The sequence below is a fragment of the Limanda limanda genome, chromosome 9 (assembly GCF_963576545.1).
Source record: "Limanda limanda chromosome 9, fLimLim1.1, whole genome shotgun sequence".
Taxonomy (NCBI): Eukaryota; Metazoa; Chordata; class Actinopteri; order Pleuronectiformes; family Pleuronectidae; genus Limanda; species Limanda limanda.
This window is the reverse complement of record NC_083644.1, coordinates 20,393,358-20,412,752: the sequence shown is the minus strand read 5'-3', so window position 1 is coordinate 20,412,752 and position 19,395 is coordinate 20,393,358. Positions and strand designations below refer to the sequence as shown.

At 41.9% G+C, this 19,395-nt stretch overlaps 1 protein-coding gene across 1 annotated transcript; it reads left to right on the top strand.

Annotated features, from left to right (window-relative positions):
* Window positions 1-525: 525 nt before the first annotated feature.
* On the top strand, window positions 526-5,883 carry atp5f1d (ATP synthase F1 subunit delta). Its single transcript, XM_061077826.1, has 5 exons — window positions 526-760; window positions 1,788-1,941; window positions 2,895-2,983; window positions 5,492-5,621; window positions 5,752-5,883. The coding sequence occupies exons 1-4, from the start codon at window positions 644-646 to the stop codon at window positions 5,612-5,614; spliced, it is 483 nt and encodes a 160-aa protein (XP_060933809.1). The 5' UTR covers window positions 526-643; the 3' UTR covers window positions 5,615-5,621; window positions 5,752-5,883.
* The last annotated feature ends 13,512 nt before the right edge of the window (window positions 5,884-19,395 follow it).

Genomic DNA, 19,395 nt, shown 5'->3' with positions numbered 1-19,395 from the left:
AGTATATGTTATTCAATTGATAATACAAGTTACGGAAGCAAAACAAAGTTTAGTAGCAAAACAAAGGAGTCCTTAAATTAAGGCTAAGGTTCCTACAAAACAAAACAAACGTGCAAAATACAGGAAATAGAAAAGATTGCAGAAAGGCCCATCCGAAAAACTAAGAAAACACTAGAAAACGCTTAAACTGAGCGGGCCCGATCACATGCATTTTGAAGCGTTGCATGCGTTTTGCCTGACCATTTGAGCATGTTAAAGCCCTCAAAAAGCCAATTCATTTGCCTGAATAATAATAATAATAATAATACAAATTTCAATAGGGCCTCACTGTCTGTCAGTGCCTCTCAGTGCTCGGGCCCAGATTATAGTGCACAGATTATTTACGCAATTTTATGTTTTCATAGTCCGGTTACTTTGATGAACACAAGTGAGCATTGGGCTGAGCTCTTTGCTGGCTTCTGATTGGCTGTCTGTCTCTCGTGCTCAAACGACTACACTACCCTCAATCCTTTGCGACGGCGCAAAGGCTTCTGGGTAGGGTACCAACGTCCTTGTCCTGCCCTGCGCACACTGACCGTCTTCACGCCGGAGCATCGGGATCTCTGTCATTCACTCGTACTTGAACAAGAAGCGGCTCTCCGACATGATGGCAGCGAGGTTTCTCCGCCGGGCCCTCCCGGTGCTCAGGCAGGCCCGCTCCTACGCAGAGGCGGCCTCCGGGGCCCCGCAGATGTCCTTCACTTTCGCCTCCCCGACACAGGTAGCTTAGCTCACGTTACGGCGAGGCTCCTCGGGCCCAGGCAGCTAGCCGACTAACTCTCTTTTATTATCCTCCTAAATGCACGGTCACATTTTACATGAAACAACCGTCACCTCCGTGCTTGTGTAGCAGTGTTGCACGTATGCTAACAGCAGCTGGCACACACATGCAGTTTGGATGCAGGCGGAGTTTGCATTGCGAGTCCAGGGGCTTAGCTTAGCTGGCTAGCGATAGCGAAGCTAGCTGTCATTCAATGTCTTTGCCCAGCGGTGTTTCAGTGTGCACCTCCCGAAGGTGTGACCTTAAAGCTCTGCTCTGTTTTGAACTTCACACACTTTAAAGTACACGCCTGCACTCCAGTGTGTGATAGTGTGTGTCGTTGTGGATCAGTGCCGGAGTAACCGTGTTAACAGCTGAGCTCTCTAACCTTGAGCTCCATGTTAGTGAGCCGGTCCCCTCTCACTGTGTTAGCACATCCAGTCCCGAGTGGGACTCTTATTGAAAATAGAACATCACTCAGTTGTGTGCATTCCTCTGCCATTGCCCAATATTCCCCTTATTAAAACATATTTATATTCTCCAGAATTTTATTTGGGTCTGCACCAACTTGCGCACATTCAGCAGTATAATTCAATCTGCCTGATTTATTTCATCAAGATCCATGAATTATTTTTGTAAGAAATATAAAAACAGTTCTAAAAATGCCTCATCTGGCAATGTTGAAGAATGTGAAAACGATAAATTGACCCGCCCCCTGATCCAGATCGAAATGAATGGGTTCTTTACTGACCCGCCCCCCCATCAGTTCAATATGTTTGTGTAATCCTGCAAACCATGAGACAAACAGTTAAATAAGTGAAAGCTGATGAAAACATGACCTTGTCAGAAGATACTATGTTCTAATCCTATCTCTCCTGTTTAAAGTCTGGCATCTTTGACCAGTCACTACTTTGAAGTTCAATTGTTTCATGACTGTTTATAAACCAGTCACTGCATCTCTCCCTTCTGTCTCCACTTCTGTCTCCAGGTGTTTTTCAGCGGGGCCAGTGTTAAACAGGTCGATGTGCCCACACTCACCGGTGCATTCGGTATCCTCCCTGCCCACGTGCCCACCCTGCAGGTGCTCAGGCCTGGCGTTGTCACAGTCTACAATGACGACGGCTCCACTGTCAAATACTTTGGTAAGACTGTGCTGTGATAATGTTTTCCTTCTGAATTTTTAAGTGTGTATTCCCATGCAACCTTAGAGTGTGAACACTTTCACTCATTCACAACCTCATGGTAAAATTGTTGATGGTCGATATAACATTATAGAGTTCATTCCATCCATGTATTAACAGACGGCACGAACAACCAATGATAATGAGAATAGCGCCACGCCGAACCAATCATATGGCTGGAATAGAGTTACCACCACTTCAGGTTAGGTGGATACGCACAGTGCAGAGCATAGGAGCCGAGTCACTTGTTGACCTGCGGAGTAATAAACATATCACAATATATATCAATATATATATCGATATCGACTGATATGGGAAAAAAAAAACTATAAATTCGTTAGTCTTGTGTTTTGGCTCATCTTTTCAATCTTTTTGCCCTCTCCGATCCATCTTTCCTCTCTTCCTCTCTTTCATCTCCTCATCTGTTCATCCCTGAGATCTATCTTCTTCCCCTTATCCGTGTTTCCGCTCAGTCTATGTCTCTAACATGTAAAAATTACATTGTCACACCTTATGTCGAGCTATATGTACGATAATCAATTGAGCAATGGTGAAACATTGTTAATTTTGTTGTAGTGTTCGCAGTGCAGTTGGTATATTTGACCATTCTATCAATGGAGACTAATTTCATTTATTTTATTTTCTAAAGTGCTAATTTTGGACCCTGGCTGCAGCATGTCAAATGTGAAATAAGATGAAAGGGTCTGAATATAAACTGTATTATAAATAATATATATAATATCAGATCAGATCACCATGCATTAACATGATAGAATTGAGACCCTGTGCTTAAAGTATTCAATCGACAGCTTGCTCCCATATGTTTGACCACAGAATTCCTTCTCCACACACAGAACTGATTTTATAACTGAAAATGACTTATTTGGATTTTGTACTTCTTTGTGTTTCCACAGTGAGCAGTGGATCAATAACAGTCAATGCTGATTCTTCAGTGCAGCTGTTGGCTGAGGAGGCATTTACCTTGGACCAGTTTGACGTTGCAGTAAGTATAATGGCTTGTATAAAAATGTATACCATGTGATCATAAAAATGTTTGTTAAATTATTTGTTAACCAGTTGCAATTCTTGGTCAGTGAGCAGAACATTTAGAGACATTGGGTTTTCAGGATTTTTCCATCAGTCTAATGAAAGCCTTAATTTCTCAACATTTACCAAATCAGACATTTCAGATGTCTGAGAAAATTGCTGTTTAATATTCTTTAAAATTCCATTCAAAATATTCGGTACCGTTTTAAAAGACGGGGGAGTGTAAGATTAGAAGTTTCATCATGTATTGAAAGGAACTGTAATAAAACGGCACCATGTAAATCACAACAGAAAACCTCTGCTACTTTTATATAAATTCATGTTTAATTTGAAATTTGAAACAACAGCATGATCGTCTGTACATTATGTTGCAGATCAAAATGCATCATGACCTTCCCGACACAGTCCAAAGACACATTGATCCAAAGTTTCACAAAGGCGGAACAGTTTTGTGTAATGTCCCACAGGTTATCCTGTAATTGCATCAATTAAGTCTGTATTTGCTTTAATGATTTAGCCAGCGAATGGTGGAATTTATCTTTGTATTATCAAGTGTGTAATGGCTATGAATGATATTATAGTACTTATTTTTAGTGAGGTTTGCAAATGCTAGAGGTGAGCGTTTGTGGCATCTAGTTATCCTGTGTGAATACGCTGTTGAACTTGAGAATGGAGATTCAAAATATTACAATAAGTTATAATTATTATAACTTATTGTGTACCTGTTAAATTGCAACAGCCATTTAATTTCCTTTGGTCCTTTTAATTTAAATGATAGCTCTTTGTTCGATCAGAAGCTGGTTGTCATCTCTGTCCTGACGTTTTTCAGACCACTACCACGCAGTACTTCTCTTTGTACCTGTGGTGTCCTTGAGCGTTAGACATCCTGACAGTTCTGTAGTTCCACAGTTTAGACTTCACTGTGGAGGCGGGCGAGCAAAGATTAATTTCTCCTTTTATTGTTATGATGGGGTTTGTGTATCGAGTTTCAAGGCTAATGTCGTCATCGGTTCCAAAGGTCAGCATCAGTATCTTCGCCTCAGAGTACATGTAAAGCACATTTGTGTCTCACGCATAATAGAAATGGAAATCTGAGAAATTCTTAAGCATTGCGTATCTCAACGTCACACACGCTTAGCTCAGGTTCTTGGAGCTCTTTGTTTTCTGAAATCCAAAACCTGCTCATTGGAGGAGTCTTTGTTTTACACTGAACTCTTCAATGTCTTGCACGGACGACTCTGTCTCCTACAAATTATAACTGCAAAATGTCAGTCCAGTGCGTGTGAGTCAATTCCTCATGGATCTTTTATGTTTTAATGAGATTTGTGTGACAGGTGTCCATATCCAATTTGTTGAGGCGTGCATAATCACTGATTGTTCTCCCTGGTTTGTCTCCCAGCAGGGACACGGCCTTTGACAGCACAGACCATCTTTGAACCCACACTCGTGTTTCCCCCTCTCTCATTTTGATTTGCTGCGCTGATGAACACCTTCCAGCTGATAGTTAGCCACCTGATCAGAGTTGCAGTCTGGTCCTTGTTTAAATGTCAGTCTTGTTAATGCTAGGCTGCATTATTATGCTCTCACTGTGGAGGTGTCTCCCTTTGACCTTGGCCAGTGTCAGTGTCAAGTTGACTTCATAGCGGTAAATTAGTTTTTTTTTCTTTTTTCGCCCCTCTCGTCATCTTCCACTCTGCAGTAACAATGCACATGGGCCCACGCTGTTAATAAGGAGAGAAAGGTCAGTCACTGTTGAGTTATAGCAGATGTGTCAAATCCCTACTGGGAGACCTTTAACTTCCAGCTATGTTTGGCATTTCTCGTTTCTAATCGCTACTGTGACAAATTGAGCTTTCACAGCAAAGAGGCAGAGGGGATTTTCTCTGCCCGTCTTTCTCTGCACTTTTCAGTCATTCTTGTGCAGCCTTACTGTTGACTTTTACATTTGGGTTGGCTTCAGAGCTTTTGACGATCCATCTTAGTTGACAATTTGGTTACTACTTGGACCGTGTGGGTTCGAGTGGCTCGCACTGCAATTTTCTATCTGAGCCGGAGAGAAAACTTAGCTATCAACCCTAACCCTGATGTTTTCCCTGTTTACAGGCAAGTGCAGTGTAAAAAATCAAGTAGATAGCCCATCCAACATGACTCAAATGACACAAACCCATTTCAGAATTTTTGTCCGAAATTGTCTGTGGCTTGGTTATTCACAGTCTACAAATGAATAATGGGTAGATCGGCCAGTTTAGAGACTTCATCAAATCTTATGTCGCTAATGGCTCCCACTTCAAACCTTGAATGGAAATGAGGTTCAGATGGAAAAATGTAACGTTATCACAATATGACCCAAAATGATAACAGCATGTCCACTCCTTTACACCAACATCTCAACTCTGGGCTTCATCAGCCGCTTCCTTGTACTGTCTCTCCTTTTCATACTCTTCTGTTTTCTGTCCATTTTTAGGCTGCCAAGGCCAACCTGGAGAAGGCCCAGTCTGAATTGGCTGGAGCATCTGACGAGGCAGGGAGGGCAGCAGTTCAGATCAGCATAGAGGCCAACGAAGCCATCGTCAAGGCTCTGGAGTAGACCTGTGGTACGACACCTCAGCTTCTGCACCATAAATAAATTCTGTCTTTTTCTTTTGCTCGGTCCAGCACTAAACGATTACATTCACAGGAGATTACGTACATATATTGAGTCTCGTTTTATTTCCGTCCCACTAGGTACTCTTTTCTTTTTCTTTGGTGGAAATCAATGGTCGATCTCTGTTTCCAGCTCAGTCACGTCAGTGTCCAGGAGATTCCATGCTTGCTTTGTACATTGGATGAAAATAAAAATAAATTTATTTGGAATTACCAGGTGGTGAAGTTTGTGGTATTTTCTTTAAATCTAGCCCCTGCTGCTGGAATTCATAAAGTCGGTTTACTCTAATTAATCATTTGTTATCTGCAATAAAGAAATTAAGCGTGACCGATGAAAGCTGTCATGTGTCTTTATTAAGTGCTACTGTCGCAGAGTAGCTTTGTTTTATGGAAAAGTCTCAACACAAGACAAATCAAGTGAAACTTTCAGGTCATACTGTGTTGTGTGTGTTTCTGCCACTTGGGGGCAGCAGATATCCGCTGTATTTGTACCAGAGCACTCCTCAGATTCTTATTTGACTTAAAACCACAGTTTTTGGGAAGGAACCATAATATTATTTGTCATATAACCTCTGCTGGACATAGTTTCCTCTGACAGCCCCTCAAAAGAAAGATCCTGTTTCTGAATGACAGAGTTGTGTGTCAGCTCCTGTATCTGGTCAGAGCTGAGTCACTTTTACTGTTACAGGGTTGGAGGTATTTGGACCCTTCAGTCACAGCCTTAATTTTATGTTGGCAGTGCTTGTTTTTTTATGAGCGATGACCTCAGGCTTGTGCGGGACAAGCCAGGAAAGTCCTCTATTGCCCATCCTGTGGAAAAAATGGGCCTTTCTCGTATTTCATAACCACAAGCTTGAGCTTTAGACTCCAGGAGGCGCTGATCTCATTCACGTGCCGACTGAGGCAACCGGTTTATTATGTATGTCAAAATATCTCTGGGGCCTTTTAAGAAGTGGAAATGTTTACCCAGAATTGCTCTCATTGCTAATGTGCAAACAGAAACTGCTACTCAAATGGCTAATAAAACAAGGATGACTTTTCTTGTCTAAACAGGAAAATGAATATATTGCTGCCATTACAGAAAGCAGACTATAATCAGTGAATGTGAAACGTGTTGAAATATCTTAAAGCACATGTTGTGTGGACTTGCACAATGTGACTTAGATCAGTATCCATTAATAAAAAATATAGCTCTCCAGCTCTCTGTTCTCCCTTCCAGTCTGTCTGTCTCTTTGATCAAAGCCTTCACATCCATCCATACTACACACACACACACATACACACACGGCAGTACACACTCGTACTCACTCATCAGGCAGCCTCAGGGCCTGGAGACATGCGAGTGAGTAACACTTCAGACAGACTAGATGAAACGGTCACGTCAAAACCACCACTTCTTTAAATCTAGATTTATGAAGGGGGATGTTGAAACCGAGCACTGTTCCATTCTCCTTTCGGCTCCACGCTAAGGCGCCACTGTCGTCCAAAGGCAAAGCATGAACTGGCCATGTGTTTTCCATATGCACGCTCTCCTCTCTCAGGACCTTTCAATCTTTTTTGAGAAACGACACTGCGAATGAGGAACTGATATTTTTATCTTTACCATGATTCGTTTTAGGTGTATCTCATTCTGTGAAGAAGCACAACTGAGTCAAAGCACGTTCATCTCTGCCTCACAGCATAAAGAAGTAAATGTCTCACAGACAACCTGTCTGACCGCAGAGCTGAAGTGCTGTTCGTTGCTGGAGAAGCGGTGAAGTGCTGTGCATTGATAAAGCACGATGAGTTCGCAGTGAGAGCCCTTACCCAAGAGCCACTCTGTCTCGGGGCTGATGAGGCCTGCGATAATAAGTCACTGTCTACATTTATCTCCAATGGATGACCATGTACTGTAATTATAAAGATTGAAGTGTCTGCACCTGGGAGAGAATACGATGATAAACACTGTGACGATCCATGCTGTCATCTCTGAGCTCCGAGCTTTGTGATGGCTCACTGAGCTGCTCGGCTTTGACTGAGCGAGGCAGCCGGTAACAAAGGAGCAGGACCAGCCCATGTGAATCATCACATTTTCTTTTTAATCCGTTTGCACTGTTCCAATTTTTCTATGGTTTTGTTTGTGTGTTGTTTTTCTCTTCTTTTCTGTTTAAAGGAAGGATAAATAGAGTCAAATTTATTTGCAAAGCAAATTAGTATGAGCTTGAAACAGCCAATGTTGTTAATACCTTTATTGTTTAGATATGCTATTGTGTGCACATAACACTGATTAGTGGTAATTTGCACATGTTAGCGTGCCAAACTTGCTGAGCCATAATATTAGGTGAAACCTGTTGCACATTAGCATGTTAGCATTTAGCTCAAAGCACAGCCTCACGGAGCTGATAGTATGGCTAATCTCATTATACATGACTTCAACAGTTCATTGATCCTTAAAAGAGTTGTTTTAATCTGATGAATTATTTAATCATCTAGTTGATAATTAATATAATCCAGGGTTAGATTGATGTGTACTTTGTCGTTTGAGTCTGTTCAATATCCCATCCACTAACATGGAGGAGGTGAGGTTTATGATCTACGCGGCAGCCACCGGGAGGCGATCAAGACTTTTTGGCTTCACTTTTTGGAGCCGTCATGTCTTCCACAGTCGATGGCGAAAACCTTCATCAAGTCAGCAGGGCGTTGTTAAGCACATGCAGGCATCTGTCAGTACAACGTCAACACAGTTCAATCATAAAGCCAATGGAAAGAATCAAGGTGCCACATTTTCTCCGTGTGCCGTCAGAAAACCAAACATGACACTTAGACGGATATTTTCCCCTGTGCCGTCAGAGGGTCTTGATACAGTCTTAGTCAGCAGCCGGGCTGACTTACATCTCATCAGACTCGAAACACACACGAGAGTCTCTCAGTGGACGCTCAAACCAAAACGCTCTTCATCTCTTTCATACCAAAGCTGGTATTAGCCTCATGAAATCATGGGACACACTTCACATGCACCCCTGTTGACATCTCACTCCTCGTGCTAATGATAATTCATGCACCTGACAAAACTGGGAGACCTGTTAATTTATCTGGCACGGCGATGAAATGATAAAAACGGAGTAATGGGTGAATAATAAGGCAGATATGCATAAAATGAGGGAGGGATAGACGACACTTTATGAGACTGTAACTCAATTTTTTGTAACCTGGTGCTCTGATATGGGCCCAAATGAGTCTCTTTTGTTTGTTACATAGATTTATGTATTGTCCAGCGGCAGGGTTTGGCTAAATAGGCTACAGGATACTGAGAGTGAAGATGGAAGGAAGTTAACATGTCCAGGGTAGGTAAATGCTGCCACCGTTGAGCCAGCTATGACTTTGGGGATTGTAATATCTTCACATACCTAAGTGCAACAAACATTCCACATTTCATCCAGCGTGCCCAGTCATCTGCCTTAGAGGTTCAATATATTGTGGATGTCATGTGGTACAGATAGATGCATTTTAGGGGCTTTTGAAAACTACATTCGCCCCCGGTGAGATATGGTCAAACACGGTTAAGTGCGAACGGAGGCTCCGCGGCGGCAAGAGAGAAAAAGAGGAAGTTGACTGAAGTACTGAACTTTTGGGAGGACTGTGTAAAGAGCGGGCCTGCAGACTCTCAGTCAGCTGTCAGATACTGCATCCAGCCTGGTAGTGGGAGTAGGGCCCTGACACCAGCCTCCCACCACTCTGCCCTGTTTGTGTCATCCATTCTTACAGCCTTCCATTCCACACAAACACCCACCCGTCAAACACACACACACACACGCGCAGTCAGGCACTACCACAAACACTCAACCAGACGCACAAACACAAACATATTGCAACCTGTGCCAGCTAGGTAACATTTCTACAAATAGCAGTGTGGGCATTTGAGAGAGAATCGCAAAGCCGCAAAAAACGGCCTGCTGTAGAGGTGAGATAATCAGCTCTGTGGTGAGAGCAAATGGATGCTGAGTGGCAAGGCAGGTAATCATTGCAATGTTTTTGTGGGAGAAGGGAAGAGTGCTTTTTCCGTCCTGCTGTGTGTCTACGTGTTATCACAAAGAAGTGAGCAGCTGATTCAAGGACATGCAGGTATAAACATGACTACTATAGGCACCTATGACTGCATATCTACCACCTACACTGTCTACATTAAAATAGGAAATAAAAAGACGTCAAAACATATACCTCCGCCAGGGCCCAACAGTCCCTTTCAATTCAAGCTAAATCCACAGAATTTCACACACTCATAAATATCAGTTCCTAAAACGTGTCTGATTTGTCTCGGTTGCCACTTGCTTTCATCAAGATGAACAAAGGGTTCCCTGGGTAAACAGTGAAACATGCCCTATCTTGCAAAGTTTAAAGTGGAAACAAATCCAGGATCTGCCTCCTGATCTGGATCTGCACCAAATTATAATGGGTTCTCCCCTCATCCAAACATCATCCTTCCTCCTAATCTGTTTCCAGACATGCACTGAACTAGGGCCTGTATGTGAGAACACAAATGTCCAAGTGAGAGGCTCTGGACTTTCTCCTGCCAGCTCCCTGGTCAAAACTCTGTTAATGTCCCAGTGAGCCCATGTGTGAACACAGCAGAAGATTCTCTTGAGGATTCATCGCGAGCAGGTGGGCACATTGATGATGTTTCTAACGTTGAGAAATACGTATAACTGAAAAAAAAGGACACAGATATCTCAAGATGAAAAAGCAGTGTCATCCATGTGGAAGACGCCGAGAAAGATGTCAAGAGAGCTTTTAATAATAATAATAATGATCAAATGTATTTATAAAGCACATTTTATACAAGTAATGCAGCTCAAAGAGCTTTACAAACATGCTCCTAAAAATAAAAACATGTTTAAGCTTAATTCATATAGGAGAACAGATTCTAAGTATCATAAGAACATGTTAAAATGACATTTAGAATAAAAGAAAAAAAGAAAAACAGAAAAGAAAGAAAATGATAAAAAAAAATTAAAGCGGAGAAGTTCGAGTAAGAAAAAAATATTTTTGTTACGTCCTGCCTCTGCCTGCTGCACCCCCCCTCAGCTTCAGGCTCCGGAGGTCTCTTTGTTGTTGTGATCGTATCTGAGTGGAGAATCTCCCTCTGCACAGTTCATGTCAACTCTACAGGAAGTTCATACTATATCTGCAAATGCCTCAAGTTTCGTGAAAGTCCGCTCAGTTGTTTTTGTGTATTCTTGCTTACCAACAAACGTAACTTAACCATATACATTCTTGCAGCCATGAAACCTGAAGCTGTTCTGGTTTGTGACATACAGTTTCTTCCCATAAGCCCGGGACATACCGGCCTCTGCTGTTGCTCAGAGCTGTTCTTCCACTTCCTAGAAGCAGCACAGGTGGGGCACATTTACATAGGTGGCAAAAAGCCTGCTGCCGATTTGCTTATAAATCAGGGGTTGGACTTCTTCCACATCCCCGGGTTTGTTTCCAGTTCCGATGTGCTTTGATGATCTTCACTCAATAACACATTACCAAAGAAAAACATCCACTCTTTCATTTTTTTTTTCAAATTCAAGGTCCTAATTAGCAGATCTAAGTGGTTTCATGCAGATTTTCACAGCAATACGCATAAATGAAAACTAAAGGATGCAATAGCTGTCAACAAAAAGGCGATGTGATAGAAATTAAATCATCCCTTAAGGATAGAGTGGAGGACTGTGTGCGTGTTTGTGAGAGAATATGAGGATGACATGAGGCTGGGACAGATGTGTTAAACATCTATCTAATCCCTGTAACTGTTGACAATAGGGACGGTGGCTGTCTGGCATTCCAATGGTGTCACAAAGGGTTTAACAGAGTGCAACAGTAGGGCGGGATCCGACCTGTGTGTACATTTCAAAAATGAGTAGGACTGTGTGTCCCTGTGTCAGGGTGCAGGCAAGATTCTGGAGACAAAGATGGTGCTGAGAGAAAGGGGAGATTTGAAAAGGAGTCACGTAATAAGGTGAGGCCACGTCAATCCACTCATGCATAATCGCAGAGGACAAACCACTTAATGAACACAGTTACACACACAAAAGCCAATAGTCTCCTCCTATAGCACAAGTCTATCACGCTGCAGCAGTTAAAGGAATTTGAAGAAGGTTGCTCTTGGGTCAAGGTTTAGGTAAGGGTAAGGGTAAGGGTAAGGCGTGGACTGGACTCTCCCTCAAATCTCTGATGCAAATGATGGGTGTGGTCTGAACAGGGCATGATTTGAAGGGTCTTAAAGGCCCGGGCAGGACCCTTATCTTTTAACTGCCAAACTGGGACACAGAACAAGCCACCCCTGTTTTTGAATTGAATCAATAGCACAGTTGGGGTCGTCAACAGTTTTACCTGCCCTGATGGATGAAGGGAGCAGGTGCAGTCTTTGAATAAGCAGGGAAGTGAGGGATATCAAAAAACATGAGACACATATCAACACATTTGTCCAGGTGTCCAGGTGTGATCAGCTGACATCGTCTAGATTGAGCTGGAAGAGAAGTTGGAATATCGAGAATCTGTCTCCTGGCGGCAAGGGACTAGTTATTGGAGTTGGAAGCCTTCGGGTTTCCGTTTCTACTTTGTCCAATCTTGTTTGAGCAGATTCTGGTTGGCAGACAACAGCCCATGTAGAGAGAAAAGGAGGCAGACGACATTGACCGCAATACAGCGGCTATCAGCTATTTAATTTATTTGCATTTATATGCAGAAAGCTGTTGATAGAGATTAGCCAAAATGTCGTATGGACCTAAAACACTGATAAAGAGTATCACTGTTTGTGTTTCATGTGAAGAACAATCTGACTCATGTGATAAAGAAACTAGTGGGACTGTAAACGGTGAAAGAAAAAAGTCTTCAAAATATCGTCTGTGTTGCGAATTCGTTTGAGACTGATAAAAGTACAACCTGTTGAGAAACATTTTTCTATTTTAAACTTTATTTATTCAAAGCACTTTCATCAGATTTGACTGGTGATTTATTGCATGTAGGTTTTTTTAAATGCCCAGCTAACCATTGAAAGGGCCGTAATGACTCTCCCCCTATACATTTAGATTTGGGCCTGGTCTTGTTCGCTGGAAATAACTCCAGGGGGGAGTGGCGAGGCTTTCCTGTAAAGACTTTTAATACTGATGCTGTTCAAGGAAGTGCGATGAGAGCAGTATGGGCTTACATGCCCCCACTGACAGTATGCAAAGTTCTATGTTTAGTCATGAGACTCACCTCAGTCTGGTTTTACATTTCTCATGAATTTATCAATAGGTGGTTGATTCCTGAGTCACTAACAAAACAGGATTCAGGACAGGAGCTGCACTAATCTGCTTCCCTGCCATGGGTGTTTGTACCCCTGGGGGTATCGATGCAGTCGGGCTGCATATACAGATTAAAGAGTAGCTCAGGTAATTTACAAAAACAGAAATTGTAAATTGAATAAAACGTATGATCTTATAAAGTAACACTTGAGAACAACCCTTTGTGTGCAAATTAGTTGGGTCCAAAAATGACAACCAGTTAAAAAAGTAATGGGTAAAATGCTGAAATTATTTACTTAAAATAATGGATAAGTATTCAGAAGTACTTTAAATAAAAGGTGAGGTCAATGAAGGGGTATCTGAGGTCATGTGACACTGCTGGGGTTCATCTGACAAAACAGGTTTGGGAAACACTGCAGCCTAGTCATCACACAGTGATTGATTGCTGTGGTGGACAGGTGGTACACTTACCACCGGTATATCAGTTCATGTTAGTATCATTATATTGGGGGTTTGGGGGAGGGACAACTGTGACCCAAAGCTAACTGTGGTAACGGCTCCATGGCGCTAATCTTGGCACAGACACTTGACTCATCCCAAACAAGGGGACGAACGCTGACCCCCTCAGCGCGGATGACGTCTGATTGCTCCACTATCCTCTTGCAGGGTTAGTCATGTCTTGGATGATCAAAATTTTCCAGTCCTAGAGGTCGCATGTTCTTTCCAGTGTTCTTATATCACTCAGGCTCCATGTGATCTGTCCACCAGGTCCAGGGTGCGGGTTTGTTATTGCCTTCCTGTGACTTTTTCACACACATTTTACTGTAGAGTGTCTTCAGCTCCAAAACAACTACGGGATCTGCCTGGGCACATAAGGACAGATCGACACTTGAGTTCATGTGCAGTATAGGAACACACACTCAGCATCAAAGGGGACTTAATTATTGGTTGCCCTTGTAATTAATTGTGTGTGTGTGTGTGTGTGTGTGTGTGTGTGTGTGAGAGAGAGAGAGAGAGAGAGAGAGAGAGAGAGAGAGAGAGAGAGAGAGAGAGAGAGAGAGAGAGAGAGAGAGAGAGAGAGAGAGAGAGAGAGAGAGAGAGAGAGAGAGAGAGAGAGTGAGAGAGAGAGAGAGAGAGAGCTTTGTTCTAATGAGGCCAACCATAATTTCTGAGCTCCTGGTTGAGGTTAGTGGTAAGATGAAGATGTTAGAGTTAGGCATACATTGATAGTTAAATGGATTGATAAAGTTTGGGTTTGGTTGTTCACAATGAATGGAAGACATCCAGTGTCCCAGTAAGGATAGCGTTAGTGTGTGTGTGTGTGTGTGTGTGTGTGTGTGTGTGTGCATGTCTGTGTTTGTATGTGGTCCAAGTATTACTCATGTGGGACATTTTTTCACATTTTATATTATGGGAAGCAATTCCACATAAAATAAATACTCAAATTCTAAGATAAAGACATGCTTTAATGTGGAGGTTGAGTAGGCAAGGGCAAGGATAGACAAGCAGTAACTATGTGTAAGGTTAAAATACCAAAAGAGGAATTGAGGCACAGTGTGAACTGCACCATACGAGTACCTCTGGGTTCCTTCCTCTTGAGCTGTGTCTAAAGCTTTGTGTCATTGTTTCTGTTCTGCCACCTGTGCTGTTTGGAAACTTCCCTACTTACACAGGATTTCTTCAGATCTCATTGACCATGTCAGAACACGATGAGAAAAGAAATTAAGTAGGTCCGTCATGAGGTCACTTTTGAGAATTGTTACTGATAGAACTTTAGGTACAGACACTGTCTGATGTTAACACGTGGAGCTTGGGCTGCTGTTGAGTTACAAAGCAACTTCCTCAGACAGGTCCATTCTCCCTCACAGGAAACATGAAGCCCAACTTTTTTTGTGACAGTGCTTTTCTCACTACTGTATTATATTTATACTCATCTAATTTGGGAAGTAAAACACATCTCCTTCATGTCACTGTAAACTTTAAATTAGAGAAACAAGAGAGCAAATTGTAGAAAATAAACTACATGGGACACATACTTTGCAAAGGAACCGTGAAAACGTGCTCGGCTTTTAACCTTCACCAGTTCAGCTAATCCCTCTGCGCTGGGCGAGGCTCGCTTGTGTCCCCATGAGTGACTGACAGCTCACTGTGGCTTCATAGTCACAAGACTCACCACTAAATGCACCGTAGGAAAATATGCCCACAAGCTAGTTTCCACCAAGACTCCCAATGCAGTACAGGCATAACTCCCTCAACATGCACCCACTGGCTCAGACCTGCATTTCCATGTCTGGGGTCTCATGATGGTGGGATATGACTGGGATCAGGATGAACTGAAGAGCGTATGATGGTCAGTGAGTGTTGATGGTGACCAAACAATATATCTGACAACGAAAAGTCTGCAAGGCTCTTCCACTCATACGTCACAATAATCAAATCAAATGGTAGGTGCCACATTTTTCCAAAGGCACATTTGTACTGTAACTAATCATAGATGACATGTTGTAATCTGTTGTTTTCTTCTGTGTCTAAGAGCAAATGCCTGAGTTCAGCCTGGGCCAGACATCCTCTGAATGTGATTGCACATGTAGAGGTGGGGTTGTTCCATGACTCCAAATAGAAAAGCCAAAGTTCTTTCTGAATGGCTGTGAAAAGGTCAGATGGATGGATCATAGTAACGAAGCACCTCTAGATACTATAACTATTTATGGGCATAATACTGAATCAGCATGCAGTGATCAAATTTTAAGCAAATATTCAGAAATAAAGTATTTGTCTGAGTATATGACATATTTAATATAGCCTGAGGCTATAACCATTTAACATCATGTCTCATTTGTTTAATCTGTAAGAACTCAAGTGTCAAAATATGACTCAATTGTAAAAAATGTTGCAGTATTCAGGTTGTGGTCACCGCACCCCACCAAGAAATAGTTTAGCCTCAACACCCCATAATACCATCACAGGTCGGCTTCACACGAATGAAACTCAATTTCATTTGTGAGATTCAGAGGTAAGCAAGAGTCATTTCGTTTTTGTTTCTAGTCTTTAGGATACGTTATAGCTGTGCTGTGGCAGGAGCTTCATGGTTGCAAGGTACACATAAGAAGGAAATCCATCTTTTCATAATAATAAAGGACATTTTTTAAAACAACAAATTACTAGAATGGTACTAGAATGCATTGATATTTTTTCAAGATCCATGAATTATTCCCAGAGAATAAAAAAAAAAAAAGACACAAGGTAACAGGTCTCTTTAGATTCCATAATACACACTATTTTCTCATCTGATTTTGTTATTCAAGATGCATGAATTATTCCCTGGAAAAGTGGTGAAAAAAAAAAAAAAAAGGGATGGAAACTCCTGGAACTGCCCCCTGACCTGGATCTGTGTCAGAATTTAAAGGGTTCTTACTTCACTTTCGTTGAAATCCATTTAGTAATTCTTGTGTAATCTTGCTGACAAACAAACAAAGCACTGGACTGGTGTGTAAACAGTAACGTCCTTGACGGAGGTATCTGAACTAGAGGGGCGCTCAGAGAACACATACCTCCACCAAGGCAAAAGCACTATCTCGCCATGTTAAAAAAAGAGAGATCAAATCCAGGATCCACGTGATTAACTGCATCCACTCCAAAATACACTGGTTTCTATTGTGGCTCATGCTCCACCCCTTCATGCAATTCGTGGCAATCGGTTGCGTAGTTACTAATAAATTCTGCTGAAAGACACACAGACAAACAAACAAACAGCCATAAGAACATAACCTCCTGAGTGCAACTAGCAAACTTAAAAACAGACTGTGCCATATCATAAAAGTATGTTCCCTACCATTTAGCTAATTATCAGTCTACTGTCTGCCAACAATTCGGCGGTTGTGACTCACATTTATTGTTTTTGACGTCACGTTAAACATGAACAATAAAAGTGTCAGGGAGGATGAGGGAAGCACGGCAACAAATGTTGTACACTCAGTGGCAACGAGTCAAACTCTTGTGAAATGAAAAGGTCAAAGAGGCCGTTCACAAAGAGCTTGAGTTGACACTGATTACCATCATCATATCTGAGACACATTTGACTATAATTATTTTCCAAATTCCAATTTCACATCCACAAAGATCACTCTTAACCTGACCTGCTGAGGATAATGCTTGATAACACATTTGAAACCCTAATGACACACTAGTATGTACAGGTGAATTACTGCCTCCACACCCATTTGTAAACTCAAACTACTCTTTAAACTGCCTCTGAATTTGGCACATCGCAGCCAACCCACTCAGAAATGTGTCTGATTGCATAAATACTTTCATCCACTGTCTTACATTTTGGTGATGAATCCTGGATAAACACATCTCTAACAGGCAGTCAACACCACACATGGCATCTGGTATAAATAGAGACAACTGACTAATTAACTGTCGCTGGCCTGCTGGCTGTATCAAGTATCATCAAACAGAAAGAACGGACGTGACTAAACATAGACAAGGCCGGAGCCTGGTGGAGCGAGGGAGGTGTGGGTGGTTATCATCTGGTTTCTACTGCGGCTCTTCAGGCATGTTGATGGAGGTTAAAACGAGCAGGATGGTGAGAGACGGGACCAGGATGACAGTTGAATTTAAACTGATGTAGGATCCGTCTTTTGTCGTGACAATTCTTGTTCTGAAGGATTATTTATACATACCTCGGGTTCCTGACACGTATCAGACTACCAGCGCAGAGGGAAGCGTGAACAAAGGAAAATAAAGGAGTGATGATGATTTAGTGTCTGTTTTTAGGTAATCCTCCTGTGACACATTGCTGCCACTATGACTATTAATACGTCTTTTCCTATACACCCTATATATAAATACTAATTTTATCACTCTATCACATTGCCTTCCCCAGAGCGGCAAGTGGCTGAAAAACACAAAGGATACACACACATAACAGCATGGCTGTGAATAGGAAGTGTAAATGTGGTATTAGGAGTATGTGTTACTGAGTATTCCGTCTTGGAACCCATCGGCTTTTGTTTGACAATGGATTTGCCTCTCGTGGCAATGGCCAATATTTTAGGGCTTCCAGTGTAAACCTTGGATGTCTAGACTAAGACGTCCATTTGCCGTACACTGATGATAGTCAGAGCCCAAAAAATGTTCACACAAAACACAAACGGCAACTTTCTACTAGGTGTCATATAGGTCCATTTCACCCATCACTATTCAGAGCTATCTGCATATGAATGCTGATAAATTTAAAGCCATCAGTGGATGCATATTGTTCAATGTGTTCCTCTTATGCTCGCCACATAAACTGTGTACCTGATACATGATTGGTCAAACTAGAAACCAAAATCTTGTCCCTACACATTCTGCATATTCAGGATCTGTAAAGAGATTACTGAGTGTTTGACTGCTAGGGGTCTCGTAATCAAGAAAGTAACAAAATACCTTGTTTTATGACATCGTGAAACAATGTGGGATCATTGGAGTTGTTGTCTTTTCTTGTCCCATAATCTTTGGTTCCATTGGTTCCCCTGCTTTTTACCCCTTTCGTCATACATCGTTTGAAATAAGAAGTTATTTAAAGGGATGAATAAAATTGGGTTTTCACTTGGTTTGAACATTGTTAGAAACATTTAGGATAATGTAAATACACAAGTCAACAAACTATATAACAAAGGTCTAATTGTTTCCAGACATTTATATGAAGAATCATTGCATATTATATGTTTAGTGGCAGTTCAAATGTAGGATTATGAAAAATCAAATTTAATTTAATAAGAATAACACAGTACATGAATCTTCTTCATGTGGTTAAAAGTAATGTTTTTTATAATTGCACATGAGACATTAACGTTCACATCTGAAGAAACACTCACTTTATGATAAAGACAGTTTCTGATTCACGTGGACGTGCACCAGGACACGCTGGAGCTGTGATGGCAGAGCAAACGCTTCGCTGCCAATGGAAAGTGTTATATTGAAGTTTCGCCTATGATCATTAGTTATATAGATAGAGAGGGTCAGTGGCGCCTCCCCTGTGTGACTTACTTCATGCTGCTGTTCCACCCAGGCACAGTAAATATTTAACCACACGTCAATGGTGGCATTCTGTTGTCAGCTATTCTCTGGAATGATGATGGCACATCATGTTTTTCAACAGTAGTGCATGGAAGGCGGCTTTTATTTGCATATTATTATTATTATTATCATTTTTCTGAAGAAACCCTAAATGGGGTTTCTGTGAGATTGCCGCGTGCCAGAGAGAAATCAGCACGAAGGGCAATGAACTCTCCTTTATGGAATTACTGTTGTTATCATGAAACACAAACAGAGAGCGTAGCCTGGAAAGTTCAACAAGGAGGCGGTGGGAAAAAGAAGGAGAGAAAACCCGGAGGGGGAGGGAGTCGGGGGGTTTACTGAGAGGGAGGAGAGGGGGAGAGAGAGCAGTAAAGCCGGAGGGAGACGGGGGAAGGATGACGTCGTCATC